Here is a 17,218-nt window from a genome sequence, read left to right as displayed (position 1 = left end):
AGTGTAAGAAGGTAAGGCTGCTCTGCAGCTACGCTTCTGAAAAGCCCAGTTTTCCCATAGTTCACTGTGCCATTTAGTGTTTAAAAATAGGGTTTCATAAATTTTTTTAAGTGCACAAGATTTATTTTTCAAACATGCATATCTGTATGAAGTCTTGCCAGAGAGATAGCTGCATCTCCCCAGTGCTCAGCTGCTGACCTGATCTGACTCGGTAACATTAAACCCAAGGTGAGAGTCAGGGCTGCTGCAGTGATTCTATTTCTCAGCTGTTCTTTCAGGTTACTGGCAGCTTAAACAAATTGCACTTTGTGTTTCACGTGGTGCTGTGGTGTTACAGAGTGGGTTTTTCTTTTTAATGATACTCAGATAGAGAGATTTTCTTCTCCTCTCATAGCATTTAAAGCTCAGGGGTATTTTTATGAAGTGATGATGCTTGTATATGAGGAAAAACTACAGGAAATTTGGCCAATGTTATTGTGCGTTCTTGACATGGACAGTAAATGTGATGGGAATCCAGGAATTCTGGATTTGCTATGGCATTTTTTGGTAGTCTGATTAATTGTGTAGTGCCTCAGTTTCCTCATTTCTAAAAAAGGGTTTAAAGCCATCCTTGTGTTTTGAGCGCAACATGTTGAGCGTGCTAGGTCAGCCCATGTATCATCTCAGCTGTGCTAATATTGCTACTTCTTAAAAAAGGGGAGTGGGGATGGGTTTGTTCCTGCTGCTACAAGGATTTGCTGCTCCACTTCTGCCCTCCTGCTCCTTTAAGGCTCTGCACATTGAGCTCGGGTTCATTTACTTCCCTTCATAGAAAACAGTGATACTGCAGCTGACTGGCTTTACAAATACGTCGTGTTTCACATAAATTTTGCAAATTACCTTGAGATGTGGAGAGAAAATACTTTAAAGTGAGGCAAATCCCCATTTGCTCAATGAAGGCCTGGAGGCAGACACATCACATCAGGGAGCGGGCCATCGCCTGCAGCTCGCGTTCACTGGAAGAGACTTTCTAGCATTATTAGGAGGAATATCTCAAAGGAGAGTCAAGCAGCTTCAGGCTTGATAACTCCAAGGGACCATTGCAGCTTTGGGCAAGCTGAAAGGAAGGGAGGAGCACACACGTCCCCAGCTTGCAGGGTCCCACACAGGAATTTACTCCTGGGATGTGAAAACCGGGGCCTCCAGGTCTTGCTCCCACCCTGTGCTGTCCTCTTAGACCTGAGGAGGTGATGAAACTTTAATTACCTAGCCAGGCTAAGGAGGTAGCGCTCGCTATCGAGTGGGGCATGATCTGGGGAATGAAAAGAGCTGGTTTGTGCACAGACTTTCTCTGACTGCTAAGGCTGATTTTATGTGGTTTTCCTTCTGTAGATGAATGCCAGTGGGATGTGTTTTAAGATGCAATTTGAAGCAATAGTTAATTGTCTGAAGTGCCTCGCTTCTTGTCTAATGTTCCTCAAATCTCCAGAAGAAGTAAAAAGAAGGTAGCACCTGCTTTCTAGTGATTTGTGAAATTAAGTACTCTTTCTTACCTCATGTTATTTCAGTGGGACAAACTACATTCCCGTTGTTCGGTATGGCTGTCCCGGGAAACCCGCAAGACTTTCCAAATGTCACCTGTGTATCAGTGCCTCCAAAGACAGCTGATTAATGTTATTGGCATGTGAGCAACAAAATGCGTAAATACTGATTAGGGAGTCAGTCAAATGAATACTTTGCAATAGCAACATTTAGCCAAAGGGGAATGTAGCACAACCTGGAAATGTTTCCATCAAACATGGCCACTTGCAGTATATGAATATTTAGCTGTTATTTCCCTTTTTTATTATTATTTTGCCATATTTTTTCGTCTAGTTTCTGAAATTAGAATTAAACTTCAACCCCATCTTTGGAAGCAAAAAATGCTTATCTTGCCACACACCCTTTCAAATCCACAACCTACAGATCCATGTCTCTTCTGGAGTTGCCAGAGCACTTAACCATTTCTCCAGTCAGTAGAAATGGAGTGGCTCATAGAAGTCCAGTTCCAAGAAAGGGGCCACATGCCTCAATTTTGGGGTCAGTTGAGAGTGTGTGTTATTGGATTTTTGTTAAAACTTCTGTATCATCTTTCCTCTTAAGACTCCAGGTTCTCTGTTTGCATGAGCTTATTAAAGCTTTTTAACATTGCCTGCTAGGTACAGGAATGATATGTCCGTTTTCATGTAGAGTAACTGAGGCACACACTAAGCAGGGGTGCGTGTGTGTGTATATATTTGTTGTTTTTGTTGGGTTTTGATTCTGCACTAAGTCACATGGAGAATGGAGTAGAATCCAGATCATGTGTTACTTAATGCAGCTTCCTGTGCTGTAACCACAAGAGCATCCTTCCTTTGTACATGCATCACCCCAACCTTATAAAAAATAAGAAAAAGAGAAGGCTTAAATTGTTCTTGATTTAGATGCGTGGCATCCTGCCCTCCTGTCACCACATGCATATCCCAACCCTGTCCATGTGTTGAGTGTAGTCTAAAAAGAGGCGCCTGCAAAATGGAGAGTCCTATTCCCTTGGCCCCAAGCCTATCTGTATGTTTTGGTACTTGGCTTGATTGAACTTGGCAGTTGTGTGGCTACAGGGTGGGACAAGCTAACTCACTGATCTTATGGAAAACGGCTGTCTTTTTACAGGGATCTGGGGGCTGTGGCTCAGATGGGTGAGAGGATCTAGCTCCTCTTATGGCTGTGTCTCAGCAAACCGCATTATCAGGTAAAGGGTAGGAGGGATTGGTGCAGAGAGAGCAAGTCAGCCCACAGACAGCAACGCAGGGACCTGCACTGACCCTCCTTGAAACAGGCCTTGGCAGCAGCTTCCATCCTTCCTGCGTAAGGGCCTTGTGCCTGCAGTTCCCCTCTGTAAAGAAGCGTTAATGTTAAATAGCATTTCAGAAGTGGAAATGATCTCATTCTTTCTATAGTTTATTTGGGTTTTTCTCCAGTTACTATTTATGGGAAATAGCTGGTTGTAGCCAGTTTGTCGAACAATCCAGATCACTGCGTGAAAGACCTCTTTATTTGCCACTCCATCCATCTCCGTCAACCTTTGGTGCTGAACTGATGTTTCTTTTCGGATTTCCTGCAGGTAACTGCACTCATCTTCATCTCTGTCTGATGGATTGAGTGGAGGCCTAATGACATTTCATTGCCTTATAGGGCTATAGAGAGTATCTTTTAGAAAAGTAAATAGGTGAGCAGATGATGTGCTTTGTTCTTCCTCCCCCTCTTCTTGTGTAGCTGGTCATGGTGAGTACTTTTGCTTCTCTTGTTCTTTGACTAGCAAACCAGGTAGTTTAATCAAATATCTGATATTAATTTAAAGGAAAACACCACCCATTTTGAATGAGGCTTCTCAGGCCAACACTGGAGAGTGAACCTCCACAGGAACTAGGAAGAAACCTCACCAATTTCAGCTGAGGTGTAGATCTTTCTTTTGTGTCTTTCTTTGACCTCTCTAGAGGTGTGACTATGAGGTTGTGTAAGAGGGGTTATGCATATATGCACATCCATAACAGAACACTCCAGTGGTCACACTTCCACCTTGGACGAAGTGAGCAAGCAGACTTGTGACAGACTAGGCAAGTGGTTGCTGAATGACTTGGATTTCATAAAGGCTCTGTGAGTCTGAGTGCATCTGAAAGAGTTGCTTTTCTGTGCAGCTAGGCACCTAAATCTCAGGTGAATAAACCCAAACCATATTTTCTTGTGTGTCCTGAGTTCTGCTTGGCATTGCATGCAGGCAGCTGGGGAGGTTTATTCTTCTTTTTCAGCTATTGATGGAAGCTTGTTAGGCAGCATTTTTGCTTTCAGTGTGATGTATAGCTGCTGTTGGAATGTGAAAATACGATGGTATGGACCCCTTGATTCTTCTATTCCAAAGTTACCTGATAGTAAGCTGGAATGGTAGCCCGGTCTTTTCAGTTGTCTTTGCTGCTGTTGTAGGGACTCTGATCTCACTGTCATTATCACATGCCTTTGTGAAATAACGTTTCTTCCTCCATGTAGTACTGGTGCCCAGAGCTCCTGATGGTGGTAAAACTCCATCCCCTGCCTCTTCCAAATCTGTTTCCCAGCTTCAAACATCAGTGAGGCAGTATCATGTATTCTACTTTTAGGTCAAGCATCTGTTTAGCTCTGCATCCTGAGCCTCATCACAGTAGTCTGCTTTATGTGGCAACAGCTGTTGCCATCTCAAAAAAAACATACTTAAAGAAATAAACATTTGCAGCAGGATTTGAATGGGTAAATGTCTGCTCTCCACTGGGGCATGTCCTAACAAGATTTGCTACCTGCATTTGTAGCTCTTTGGGGCCGGAGGGATGTGTTGTGCTCATTAACTCTGACTGTAGGCGCTGTGCAGGCCGTGGCGGTCACTGATGCTCTGTGTCTCGTCTAGCAGCCAGCTCCTTTGCTGGCACAGACTTATCATGTGTAATTACTATATTTAATTTGATTGATGTGAACTAAAAAGAGCCTAGTGAGAGTCAGAAATTTGAACATACATCAATAAAAAGAAAAACAAGCCTACTGCCCTCCTCTCCTTCAGCCCTACCCAATAGCAATATCCCTCCTGGTTTCCAAGGGCTGACCCTCCCTATGCTCCTGCCTCCCTAGGCTGCTTAGGGAATAGAAAGGCTTTGCAGCATTCCTAAAATTCAGCTCACTTGAGTGTCTTGGACCAAAGCTGAAAATATATTACCGTTTCAAGGAACTTTGATGCATTTGTCACATCGGAAGCTCCTCCTCTTATTCTTTATTACTGTCTTAAGTTATGTCCCTTAGCTGCGAAGGAGTCAGACCCAGAGAAATCCGTTTGACAGAATTTTACTTCAGACAGTTGTCCATGTTTTGAAGTGGGACATGCCAACTGTTATATATGGTATCGTTTTATCCCCAAAATACAAGAATTAAGAAGGAAGCAGATTTTGGTCAGTGACCTTTGAAGTGCTGACCTCATTTTGTTCTTCATTGATCAAAAGGGCCCCAGACATTACAGCAAAATGTTGAGCATGAGTTTTTATGTGCCACTTATGTAAAACAATATTTTGGTGATATGGCTGCAAATACTTGCTGAAAGCTGCTAAAATGCTAAAGTGAATGTGACTGTGTTACTTGTAGTGGAAGAGGAGCTTCCTCTTTCAAACACTTCTGAGGACAGTGAGTTGGAGCACTGCGAGTCTTGGGGAGAGCCAAGGGAAAGGGAAGGAGCAAGTGAGCTAACGCTGGGTATTTTGCGGCATAGCGCTGTTTGTGTCTTACCAAGCATTACTGGGTTGCCTTGTTGCCAATAACCTAAAATATCAATTCAGGGTAAACCCTGAGAGCCGGAGAGGGCTACACAGGGCTGCGGCTGTGCTCGGTCGAGCGCCCGTTGTGTGGTACCAAGCTGAGCTTTCAGCTGGAGCCCTCCCAGGAGCGCAGAGCAGCACAGGGGGATGCAGAGTCCTCCAATCCTTTCCTGTCTTGGCTCTAACCCTCTTCTCAGTGACGTAGCAGAAGTACAAACTCCCTATTCTCCTCTCTCTCTCTGCATGAGGTTAATGGTGTGCGCCTATCTTACAACCACAGTTGTGCACAGTCAAATAATTTGAGAGGGCACCGACTGCCAAGACCCAAATAATTGGGTGGTTTTCTCAAAGAGCACTTCTGTAAAGAAAATAAAATGAGTTATTTGAAGGGACCGAGCTCACAACAATTTTTGGTATGTCATTGCAAGTCATTCAGCACTGAGTGAATGCTCCAAGTACAGGATGTCTCAGGATTGTGCTGTTAACTTTGGAACAGAGCTATTGATAGCAGAATATAAAGACTCTAATTGTATCGGCAAAGGTTGAATTAAGTATAACTGAGATGAAAAGTGACCTTATCAGTGGTCTTACAGTTTTAAACTTTAGGTAACTACTGTCTTCATCTGTAAATCTAGGCAAATGTTAAAATCCTAGGTCAAAAATTTATTTGTTATTTGAAGTGCTTGAAAAATTAATTTTTTAAAAAAGTGTTTGTCTCTGTGTATATATTTATACCCATGCGTGTGTGTATGTGTGCACACATAGTTTCACCCGCCCAGTATCTTTTCCTGTCAAGGAAATTAATTTGCATTTGTCAGTCGTGCTCGCTGCCTATTGAAAGCAGGACAGAACTGAATCACAGACCGTTGTTCATGGGAGACTTTTGCTGCTCTACTTAGTTGAATAGCAGGAAATCCTTAAGTGCAGCAGAACTCTAATATTCAATTTTTATTCCATATTTGGAAATATTTCCTTATCATTACTATGGGTGTGTTGTAATGATTTGTGAGACTAATTTCTGGGATGCAAACTAAATGGAGGCCTAAGGCTCTGTTTGCTTAGTGCTCCTTACCTTCGGACAAGCTCCACTGGAATGAATTGGTCCTGGCATGGGAGTAACCCTGGAAAAACAGGGTCCGTTTCAGTCAACCCGAGTAAAACCAGCAAAAGAAGACTTTTAAAGGAATACTTTGAAACCAACTCCCAATCTAGGTTATGCAGTCCTCTGTGCTGGCACAGAGGAGGGAATGGCAGTGGGAAAGAAATAAGCAGATGGTTCTGCGGAAAGTGGGACGGCTTCCTTGAGAAACAGGGCTGCCTCGTGCCAGCTGGCCAGGCACGGACACCCAGAGACTCTCATTTTGTTTATTATTTTTGTTGTCTCCTTCTGCCTAGTCTCCTTAGAGGCCTTGTTTTGCACGGTGAGATAGATGGGATTGAGAGATGTAGGAATCTATCCAAAGGTAAGGAAACAACTTCATTTAGAAAGCATGTCTCACTTAGGCCCATTATATATATATATATATATATATATATATATATATATATATATATATATATATATATATATATATTTCATTTTGAATGCAACAGGTGTTTTGGAGACAAACACCAACACCCCCGATTGCTCTGGCTTTGCGGTGTTCGGGTATACCTAGTGTCTTTGCAGCCCGAGCTGTGGCAGTTTGTAGCAGATGTGTGAGTTTAAGCCCCAGATTCTGCAAACATCTCCAAGATTTTCTCAGTCATGGAGATCTGGCATTGGGAGTGTCTCCTGTTTTCGGTTTATTAGCTGGAGCTCCATCTGCTTTTAGCTGCGGCTATAACAGGCCACTCATTGTGCACGTTCCGCAGGGAAAGGAAGAATGACTTAAAATGGCTAAAGCATTTGAACATCTTTTGCTTTTAAATAGCAAAGCCTGTTTTGGCAGGACTAACTTTACTCTGTTTCTTAGTATACTTTAAAAGGGCAAATGTAATTTGTTCTGGAGCTTTAAAGTAGCAAAATTTATTAGCGCGTAATACAGATTGGGCAACTAGTAGAAAACTAAAGGAAATGAAGTACATAAATGAAATGGTAAAGGAAGTTAGTGGCTGTGTGTTTTGTTTTCCTTTCTCATGTAGGGACTGTAATAAAAAGATGTCAGAATTTTTTTTGCAAGAGCATTGAAGAAAAAAATCTGTGTGAAGTATCTGCTTTGCCGCATTTGTCTGAGAACACAGCTTCTTCCAGGTAGCGTATTAAATATGACAGAGGCTTGTGAATGGTTACACTACTGAAAACATGAATTATGTAAGAATATAGTATTTTTCTTTCTCATTCATGCTCCAGAGCCGTGCATGCAGATATGCTGATCTCATAACTATTTCACTAGCAGCAGTAGCACAGCTAGCACCATCCAGATGCCAGAACTACAATATGAAATAAAAATCTGTCGAAATTAGAAGGTTTTTTGTTTTGTCCTTATATTCATTGACGTTACTGAACTTTGGGCAAGGCTCCACTTTGAACTTAGACATCTGTATTTAGTAAGAACACCAAGTACTGAAAAATAATGCTTGGGCAGCTGCTGCGCCTCCCCTTGGGGCTGCTGGTGGGTTGCACCACATTGGCCCCCGAGGCCTTGGCTGCTCACTTCACTCGTCTGCCCCTACCCCCTACCTTTTGGTGTGAATCGTGCAGTTATTTGTGTACAATGTTTTTTTTTTTTTTGTATATGTGTGTGTATATATGTACACATATATATCCTGTCTCGTCTTAAGAGAATCCAAACAATTTGGAGACGGCAGGGCTGGCAATTGTACTTCCAGCCTTGCTGTATCCGTACTGCTTTCCTAGATGGCATTTTAAAAATATATAAATATATACATAGTCCTAGCCACCAGTATTTCTCAGTGCTGGTTTTGCTGGTTGTTTGGCTGTGGTATCTGTAAGCAGCCAGGCAGCTTTGCCACAAACGCTGGAGCCGCTTATGCAGAAGAGTTCCTGCTCTACACACGGGAGGTAACGGGCTTTTCCTAAAGGCAATCCCTCTGGTGAGCTACATGCTTTTACTTTGCAATAGTCTCACATCAAAACTGTCTCTCTTCTTTATCTTGTAACTTCTGCTTCTTGAAAATGCTGTTTGCATGCTTGACTTTGAGAGAAACTTCAGGGACAATGTGTTGTGCTGAGGCAATGGGGAGTGGTCTGAAAGGCTGAAATATCTTTACATGTCTTCCTTACCAAGAGGCTTTCATTGACGGGGTGTAAGTAGGAACTTTATAAACATGACAGTTTTGCCCTTTTTATTGTGATAGAGAGCTGGCTTCATAATTGCTGGGGTTTAGGAGCATGCTTGGTGTAAGGATGAGAATCGTTCCATCAGCTTTTCCGTGGAATGACATAGCTGTTTGGAGAGGAAGGACTGGGATTCCCTGCCCTCGTGTAACACTGTGCTTCAATCCGTGTGCAAGCCCTGGGAACATGAGAAATGTCCTAGAGTACTGCAACTTGCTGAAAGACATGTTTTTATCTCTGCAAGGATGATGCGTGGTGTTTGCTCCCTCACTTAAATACGTGTTTAGTAACAAGTATGGAGTAATTTTACTCAAGGGCTGCTGTATAATTATATGACAAGTGTGGTTTCTAAAATAAGAGTGTTTCCACTGTTAGACTTTGATCCAGACTCACTGATAGTAAGAAGATGCTATATGATACAGCACAGTTGTGTAGGAGAGGCTTATATCTATAAAGAGGGGGTCATCTTTAGACCAGTTCTTCCAGAAAAGGTCCAGCCGTGGGGTCTGCTGCTATCTGACGTGCACAGACTTGCCCTCTCACTGGCAATTTGTGCTGAAGAAAGCAAGAGTTGGTTGTGTTGGTTGCTCTGGGGTCCTGAAACCCTCTAAATGGGAAGGTGTTGCTCTTTGTGGCAAGCTTGGCTTCAGTTCTTGCCGCTGGTAACACATTCCATGTGTTTATCTTTTCTTGAAAATTAAAGTATTTGACAGAATACAGTTCACCATCACTGCGGCTCAAATAATTGGTGATATTTTATCAGTTTTACAGTTAAGGTAGTCTGCCCCACCTCCCTGTCTTCTTATCCCACTTGACAAGCTGGAAACCATAGCATAGAGTTATAAAGCAAATTTCCTGAGGGCTTGTGGCACCTATAGTATGAAAACATGAACGATGGGTTGTGGGAGCTGCAAACTTGCATCCTCTCCAAAGCTCTCTCTGGCAATTGCCATCTTTGCAGCAGCAGCAGCTGGGCTTGGGGGGTGTGAATAATAGAAAGCCTCTCAGGAAACATCAGTCAAGGCTTGGGCTTTGCTCAGGTCTACCCTGAAAGCTCTAAGACTGAAGCTGTGGTTTAGCATTGCTTGGTCTTCCTTTCACTCTCAGGTCTTTGTGAAGTGGAAAGTGAAAAGAAGAAATGTGCTTGGATCAACCAGTGCTTCCTACAGTAATGGAGCTGTGGGTTGGAAGGGAGACTTGCTCAGACAAGACTCTTGAAAAATCCAACTTGTCAGTATGGGGCCTCATATGCCCTCCCTCCCTTCTGCTCTCCTGTCGGTAGCCTCCTCCAGCTCCTGCCCTGCGCGCTGGTGTCCTGCCACCTCGCTGGAACCCATCCCATGTCCAGCAAGCCGTATCCGTGGCTCTGCTCCGGAGGTGCCAGCACTGGCTCCCTTTCAGGGCCAAGCAGCGCGTGGGGCTGCTGGCAGCTCCCTCTTGGGGCCCTCGCGTCATTCTGATGTCTCCATTGTTCAGAGTCTGCCCTGTATCACTTTTTCCAACATGCTGGGCACTTTGGAAAGAAAGGTCTTAGGTCTTGCTCAGCCAGAGCCAAAACAGGACTGCTTGGTTAATGTGACCTTCTTCTCGGGCCAGGCAGCCAAATGCGACGCAAATAGAACAGTTCCATTATGCAGATGACACGAATTTGGGTGAATTGGGAGGTTTTTGAGGACGTTTCCAGGAACTCTGGGTGGCACCTCCTCAAAACATTCCCGTCGGCGTGGCGAGCTCAGGAAGCGCCCTGTGCTCTCCATAAAAGGCTCCGTTTTGAAGCTTCTTCCTTCCGCCTCCATCCTCTCTGGCATCATTTGTTTACAAAAGGCCAGGCTGGAGCACTTGGCTTAATTGCTCCCAACTGGATATTTGGTTTGGGACATGGACTTGTATTCTGTTTGTTTGGGTTAGATGGCAAGTGGATGCAGGGATTTCTCAGGAAAAGCAATTTCTCTGCCGCGAGCCAGTGCATTATTTTTGCAGAGCACCCAGCCTGTCCTGCCATGCCCACGCTCTTGTGCATCTCCCCAGGGGACCCTGGGAGCTCCCGCCTGCAAAGAGAGCAAATGCCAAGTGAATTCTGCCTTGGGAGGCTTCAGGCTTCGCTGCGGAGGGCTGGCTGGCAGGGAGGGGCGCATGAGATGCAGAAAGCCAGCGCTTTCGGAGATGCCTCTCTTCTCCCTTGGGATGGAGTCGTGTCCATGCAGGTTTCTTAGCTTTTAAACAGCTTTCCCGGAGCTCTCTGATTTACCCTGTGGGCTCCCTTCTATATCCTCTCTTTTCCTGCTTTAGACGTACAGTTAGGCTCAACCCTGCTATTTATAACTTGGCGTGTTGGTGCCAAAAGTTTTATCTCCCTTTTCCAGGCTTAATAAAATCAAGCGACTTAGATTTGCTATTTGGTAACGTTGGCATTGGTGGCTCTGGGAGCACGGGGAAGACAAATTAACGTGAGACAAAATTGCTATGGTGTTTGATCCTCCCAGGAATACGAGCGGAGCAAAGGATAAATAGCCGGTTGCTCGCTGGTGATGGAGTGTGCTCGCAATACCTGAAGTAAAGGTTAATCCATGTTGAGCCCCAGTTAATACTGAGCCCCCCTGACATTCCCAAATGATCCCAAGGCAGGTTTTTCTCATATTAGAGTGTTTCTTGAAATAACTTGTTTGTCTGTGTCGGGCTGCGTGTGTTCAGCAGTTGCTGAACTTTATCTGCATAAGCACTTTATCTATGCAAGCAGCATATCTACAGCTGGACTGGGAGGTTGCTGTAGTAACATTTCTCCCAGAAGCTGAGCATCCCAATACAGAGAGCTCTCGAAAGAGTGGGCTGCTCCAGAAAATGCTCCCTGGATTATCAGCACAGCTTAGAGATGGTACTAACGGGAAGAGCTGGTCGACTAATGCACTTAGGCTGTGGAAGGGTTTTCTATTCTTGGTTTGTTGCTTTAAAAAAAAAATTTAAAATATGGCCATTACATTATTTGATGGGAGGGTTTCTAGAAATCCCCCAGCCATCAATGTGCTGTTCTGTTGAATGGCTCTAGAAACATGAGGCTCATAAAACATCTTTTGTAATATGTCTTTTTAAATGGAATTTCTTGAAGCCTTTCGTGTGACTATTGCAGTGCCTAAGAACTTAGGGATGGAGAAGCAGGGAAGAGAAATCTATTTTTCAAGTGAGTAATGCCTTGCCGTGCTCTGTTTCAGTACATGTTACCATGGCGATGACTGCAGGGACGACAACATCCTTTCCCATGAGCAACCACACCCGGGAGAGAGTGACGGTGGCCAAGCTCACCCTGGAGAACTTCTACAGCAACCTCATCATCCAGCATGAGGAGCGAGAAACCAGGTAGTGCCTTGGCTCACTCTTGCCTCCATGCAGCTGTTCCGTGCTGGCTTTTGCTGGCATTGCCTCAAGGACACGTTAGTCCTCTGGCACAGAGCGTTTCGTGGGCATCCTTCTTAGCTCAAAAGTGGAGAGCTCTGTGTCTGAGGACATGGACTGCCTTGGAGCTGTCATCCATGCTGATAAATCCACGAGCATCCCCTGGCTCTGGGGGGACTGACTCATCTCATCGAATTATCACCACTTCGTGGAGCCCACACTGTGCAGGGTCTTGTTTTGCAACATGTGGGAGGTTGCTGCTGCTGGGAAGGGCTTCGCAGCTGACCCCTTCATGCTGTGTCTCCCAGGAATAAGCCCCATGGAGGGGTCTTGCCCAATGGCTTGGTGTGTCTCCTCATGCTCTGCAGCACCATGCTCCAGCCAATGCCTCTGCAGATGGAAGTGTGTAAGAAAGAGGGAGGAGGATCATCGTGGTGGAGCTCGATAGGATGGTGCTGGTGGCAGAGAGAGAGGATGGGCCAGGGTGGAGGCAGGAGAGGAAGCGATCTCAGTTGCGGTGGCTTTTGCTTGGCTCTTGAGTGGGCTGGAGGGCCTCAGGCGGCAGTATCGTGCCCAGCTCTACGTTACTCCAGCACTATGTTGCCTGACACCCCTCGTGTTGGGGCGCAGGTGGGATCATCATTTCAATTTCCGTGCCCTGCTCTGCATCTGCTGCAGTGAAGTGCTACTGAATTAAGTGTGGGAGCACTGAGCATTTGATTATAATGAATGTTGTGTTGCGGAGTGTCATCAGCATGGGAAATTATCGTTCCCTTGGTAATATGTTTTTAATTGAGGGCTTTTCAGCCAAGCAGCGGGGTTTCCATCTCTTTGTTGCATTCTGTCATTATCCTGTGTAATGGAGCAGCTTGTTGTTAGGAGAATAGGCTGTCTAATAGGGGCCTTAATTTGGGGTATCCTGCAGTATTTCCTGAAGTGTGCAAAGACACAAACTGCCTGGTACTTGGGGTTCAAAATCTTAGCTGCCATTTGCAGCCAAGCACCTTTCTGAAAGATGCAGCCTGAAGGTCAGAAGGAGGCAGCTCAAGAGTAGAAAAAGAGGTTTGGTAGAAACGGGCTCCCACAAGACATAAAAATTCCTAGGGTGATGGTAACTCTGTGATTGGGCTTCTAATGCCTAAATCTGTAAGCATGTGCTTAAATGTGTCCAGAAAGCATGTGCTTCAAATTTGTTTATGCATTTTCAACAGGTTTGGTCATAAATGAGTAAAAGCATGAAGTGAGTGATAGGTTTTCAGATGTGCCATTTGAGGCAAGCTCTTTGGTATCTGGTATCTGTGTTGTCTTGCCTATAATCCTGTATTTGTTTTTAATTAAAAAAGTTAATCAATTGTGTCTCTTCTTTGCAGGCAGAAGAAGCTTGAGGTGGCAATGGAAGAGGAGGGCTTAGCAGATGAGGAGGTAACACGTAATATTTGAGCAGATTGCTTTGCTAAAAGTTGCTCAAACTGACGTTTGATGAGTTAACCTTTAACATTACCTCACATGACATTAAGTTCTTATCTTGTAAATGAAGTTTAAAATTGCTTAGCTTTTGATTTGGCACAGAGAGGAGAAAAGGATGAGATGCACATGGAAGAAGTGGGTAGAAAACAAAATGCTGAACCAGTTTTCTCATGTACCCCTGCTCCCTTCAGATATGGGCTTGAAGGGAGTTCTTCCCAATTGGCATCTGTCAGAATTTTGCTCGGTAAATTCCTTTTCTGAGGTCCATCCCAGCGCTGCTGCCTGTACTGCCTTCAGCACAGGCACTGAAATAAATAGAAACTAACAGTCCCAGGCAATTCTTAAGTTTGATGCAACTTCTGGGACAGGTGAAAGGCGAATGTGGGTGCATACTGCCATCTCGTGGCTTTAAATGGCATTATCATCCCAGTACTCAATCCGGTAGGCTGGTGGATGTGGTTAGCAGCCTCTGCCATCTCCTTGGCAGGTTTGGGAGCACACTTAAGTGCTTATCTTCTCTGAGAACTGACAAAATAAATGAATAATTGGGACCTTTGTAGAAAACACTGTGCTCCTGACTCAGATTTGGAGAATTTCAAACAAATTTCTCTATCGCATGTTCTCTATCGCATGTTCTCTATAATTCTAACGGGTGGGAGAATACTTTGCAGAAAGGGAGATGATATATCTCGGCTTTCTACTACCACATGACTTATCAGTGCCCATGTAATATGTTTTGTTAGAAAAAACTGCGCAGGTCACAACATGCCCGCAAAGAAACTGAGTTTCTGCGACTGAAGAGGACAAGGCTCGGCTTGGATGACTTTGAGTCTTTGAAAGTTATTGGAAGAGGAGCATTTGGGGAGGTTTGTGCATTTCTTGCTTGATCAGGATATTAAAAATGTGTCAAATGTTATTCTATAATTAAAATGGTTAATTTTAACAAGTTCCAACTTGGTGGTTTTATTGCAGAAGAATAGCTGTTTTAGTGAGTCTGTAAGTGTGGGTAAGACCATTAATGGACTACAGGCACAGATTTATCAAGGGCTATCAAAGAGCCTTGCTTTCCTGCAGTCCTTTCTATTAGTCCCAGCCAATGTTGTCCATGCTGCCTCCGGAAGTGCTGCCACCGCAAGCTTTACTGTCAATTTTGTTATATAGTCAATATTATATTGTCTAACTAGCATTAGAATGGCAGCACTGTATATGGTGTATAGAAATATGTGCTATAACAGATTTCTTTATCCATGTGTTTTTGAATGTGTAATAAAAGAACCTTTCTATGCCCTACAATTCAAGCCTTCCAGGATATAGCTCTGTGGGGTCTAGTTTATGAGGTATATAGGATTGATTGGGTTGTATTTTCCGTTATAGGTACGTCTTGTTCAGAAGAAGGATACAGGCCATATTTATGCAATGAAGATACTAAGAAAAGCAGATATGCTGGAAAAAGAGCAGGTTTGTGTTACATAAGACTCTTGAATTTCCGAGTTACTCTGTTTAGAGAATTGACAGTTGCTGAAGTTCTTTGTGCCAGATACTATCTGTATTTCCCACTCCTACTCTGTGCAGCCCTAATAGTGGCATTGTAGTACAAGGCCTTTATGGAGGTGCCACCACAGTAGAAAAGTGGAAGTTAGGAAATAAGGTCACGTAGTAGAATTTGTGAAAATGTTTAATTTGCAACTGATTTGGAACATTAACAAAGGATCTATTTTTTTTCCCCTCTCCTCCTTTATCATTGCAGATTTTTTAGTGCTTAATCCCTAATTTTGCATTTCATGAAAAATTGTACCATGCCAAAGTCAAATCAGAGAGAGTACTTAATGTTTTCTTTGTGTGGTCAGATAGCAACAGATGTTATGTTGTCCATTGTTCGGCTTTGTTTTGCATTCCTTTTGCCTTCTAGTCAGGCTTTGTGTCTCTTCTGTTCTGCTTTTCAGTCAACAATTCACTGAAAATTCCCCATAGGATGAGGCAAATACTTTAGTACCACAAAGCAAAGAGTTCAAGTGCAGATGTTCCAAGGAAAAGCTAACAAGAGAACTTCCATCTGCCCTACCTGTCCTAACACCATCATTAACTCTGTTATGGCATCCCACTCTTCTTTTTTTCCTAGTGCAGCCTTCTTGGCTTCTCGGACATAGAGAACCACAAAGAAGCAGCATATTTTGCACAGCAGCCAGGATGTGCGTGGATGCAAATAAAAGAAAATTAAGACTTTCAGGTGTAATGGCATTGGGAAATGTCCTGGTGTTTTGGTTTTTTTTAAGCAAGGTTTTAATTTAGGTTGCTGCTATATGCAGAAAGTGTAAGGAGTGAAAAGAAACATTTTCTAATGAGAATATATGGAATAGACAGAGCCAATGAGCTGGGAGCTCCTACTACGGGGAGGGAACTCAGGGCAATATGAAGTGGACACACATTTACCGTAGTGCTGCTCTTGGCTAGTAGAACTGAGGGTAAAGTGAAGGAGACTCTTCATTCGCTATTTGCTGGAAATGTGATTTTTTTTTTCTTTTTTCTTCCCATACTCTTGAAATGACTGTGTTTGTATCACACAGACGTGTGTGATAGAGAAACATCTTTTCTGGATGAGAACCTAAAGGCTTCCCACTTAGTGCACACATTCCAGGCTCTTCTGCTGCATGCTTTCCGCTCCCTGTGAGAGCGGCCAAACTAACACTTGCAGTAGAAAGCAGCAAAATGAGCATTAGCAGAGGACAAAGTTCTTCCTCCTCTTCCCTTCTCTGCCTTAGTCCCCCACAAAAAACAACCCAACAAACAAACAAAAAATTGATTTTAAAAGCACACAGTTGACCTGCTTTACCTATGGCAGGATGCAGTAACATGCCAGCATCTCCTGGGACTGGTCCTATTTCAATGGTGGCTTCAAGAAAGAGTTGCAGAGCATTCCTTAATGTGGTTTTGGTGCAAGTGTGTTAATAGTTTTCAAAGACACAGCTGGGACTTGAATATTCTGAGCAAGGTCAGAGGTTTCCAGATTTGCTTGCCCAGGCCCAACATGAGCAGCAGAGCTCATGAGCTCTGGGCCAGGTCCCTGTTCCTCACTTGGAGAAATGGCTCAGTCTGCTCTGCTTCCTTTCCCCTGTCTCCAGCCTAAGACTCTTCTCACTTCTTGCCTATTTCTTTGTATACTTATATAAGAAATCTGTTGATTATGTAATAATGTCATCTACATTTAAGTACTTGAATTGTCCTTTAATAACAGTATTTAAACCAAATCCATGTTTAGGTGGCCCACATCCGAGCAGAAAGAGATATTCTGGTTGAAGCAGATGGAGCCTGGGTAGTGAAAATGTTTTACAGTTTTCAGGATAAAAGAAATCTCTATCTGATCATGGAGTTCTTACCTGGAGGTAAGTTCTACATTGTGTTACTAAGTGATAGAAGTACTTCTTCCTGTTATCAACTTCATAAAAATGGTAGAAACATGCATGCTGTGAAATTTATGATAATAGAAAGTTTTAATGCTGTTTTAAGTGTAGTGACAGTAATATAACTGGTCCTGATCTTAAGAGAAGGGCAGGGGTTGAGGCCAATGTTAATATAATTGCAGACTTGGATTAAATAATTCTTCTAGACTTGTGCTAAATAATTCCTCTAGTCCAACGCTTCACTTTTTTTTTTCTGATGAATTTAGTGACAGTAATAAAAAGAGATAGCTCCCGCTGAAAGAACTTATCTGTGCAACGGATACGTTAAAACTTTCTTTGGGGGAAAAGTATCTCACTGGGCTATC

The 17,218-nt window shown here is 43.5% G+C and overlaps 1 protein-coding gene across 1 annotated transcript in view; it reads left to right on the top strand.

Moving 5' to 3' along the window:
- The window catches only part of STK38L (serine/threonine kinase 38 like), a 38,205-nt gene that overhangs the window by 11,748 nt on the left and 9,239 nt on the right, over positions 1-17,218 (top strand). Inside the window, exons 2-6 of the mRNA XM_088528396.1 lie at positions 11,808-11,952; positions 13,359-13,410; positions 14,199-14,321; positions 14,830-14,913; positions 16,712-16,835. Of these exons, the coding sequence (XP_088384522.1) occupies positions 11,819-11,952; positions 13,359-13,410; positions 14,199-14,321; positions 14,830-14,913; positions 16,712-16,835 (517 nt within the window). The 5' untranslated portion in view covers positions 11,808-11,818. The remainder of the gene's footprint in view (positions 1-11,807; positions 11,953-13,358; positions 13,411-14,198; positions 14,322-14,829; positions 14,914-16,711; positions 16,836-17,218) is intronic.

The sequence above is a fragment of the Tinamus guttatus genome, unplaced genomic scaffold, assembly GCF_059628265.1.
Source record: "Tinamus guttatus ecotype Peru unplaced genomic scaffold, ASM5962826v1 Tinamus_guttatus_pri_ptg000308l, whole genome shotgun sequence".
NCBI lineage: Eukaryota > Metazoa > Chordata > Aves > Tinamiformes > Tinamidae > Tinamus > Tinamus guttatus.
The sequence above is the reverse complement of the archived record's forward strand: the minus strand, read 5'-3'. Positions and strand labels throughout refer to the sequence as shown.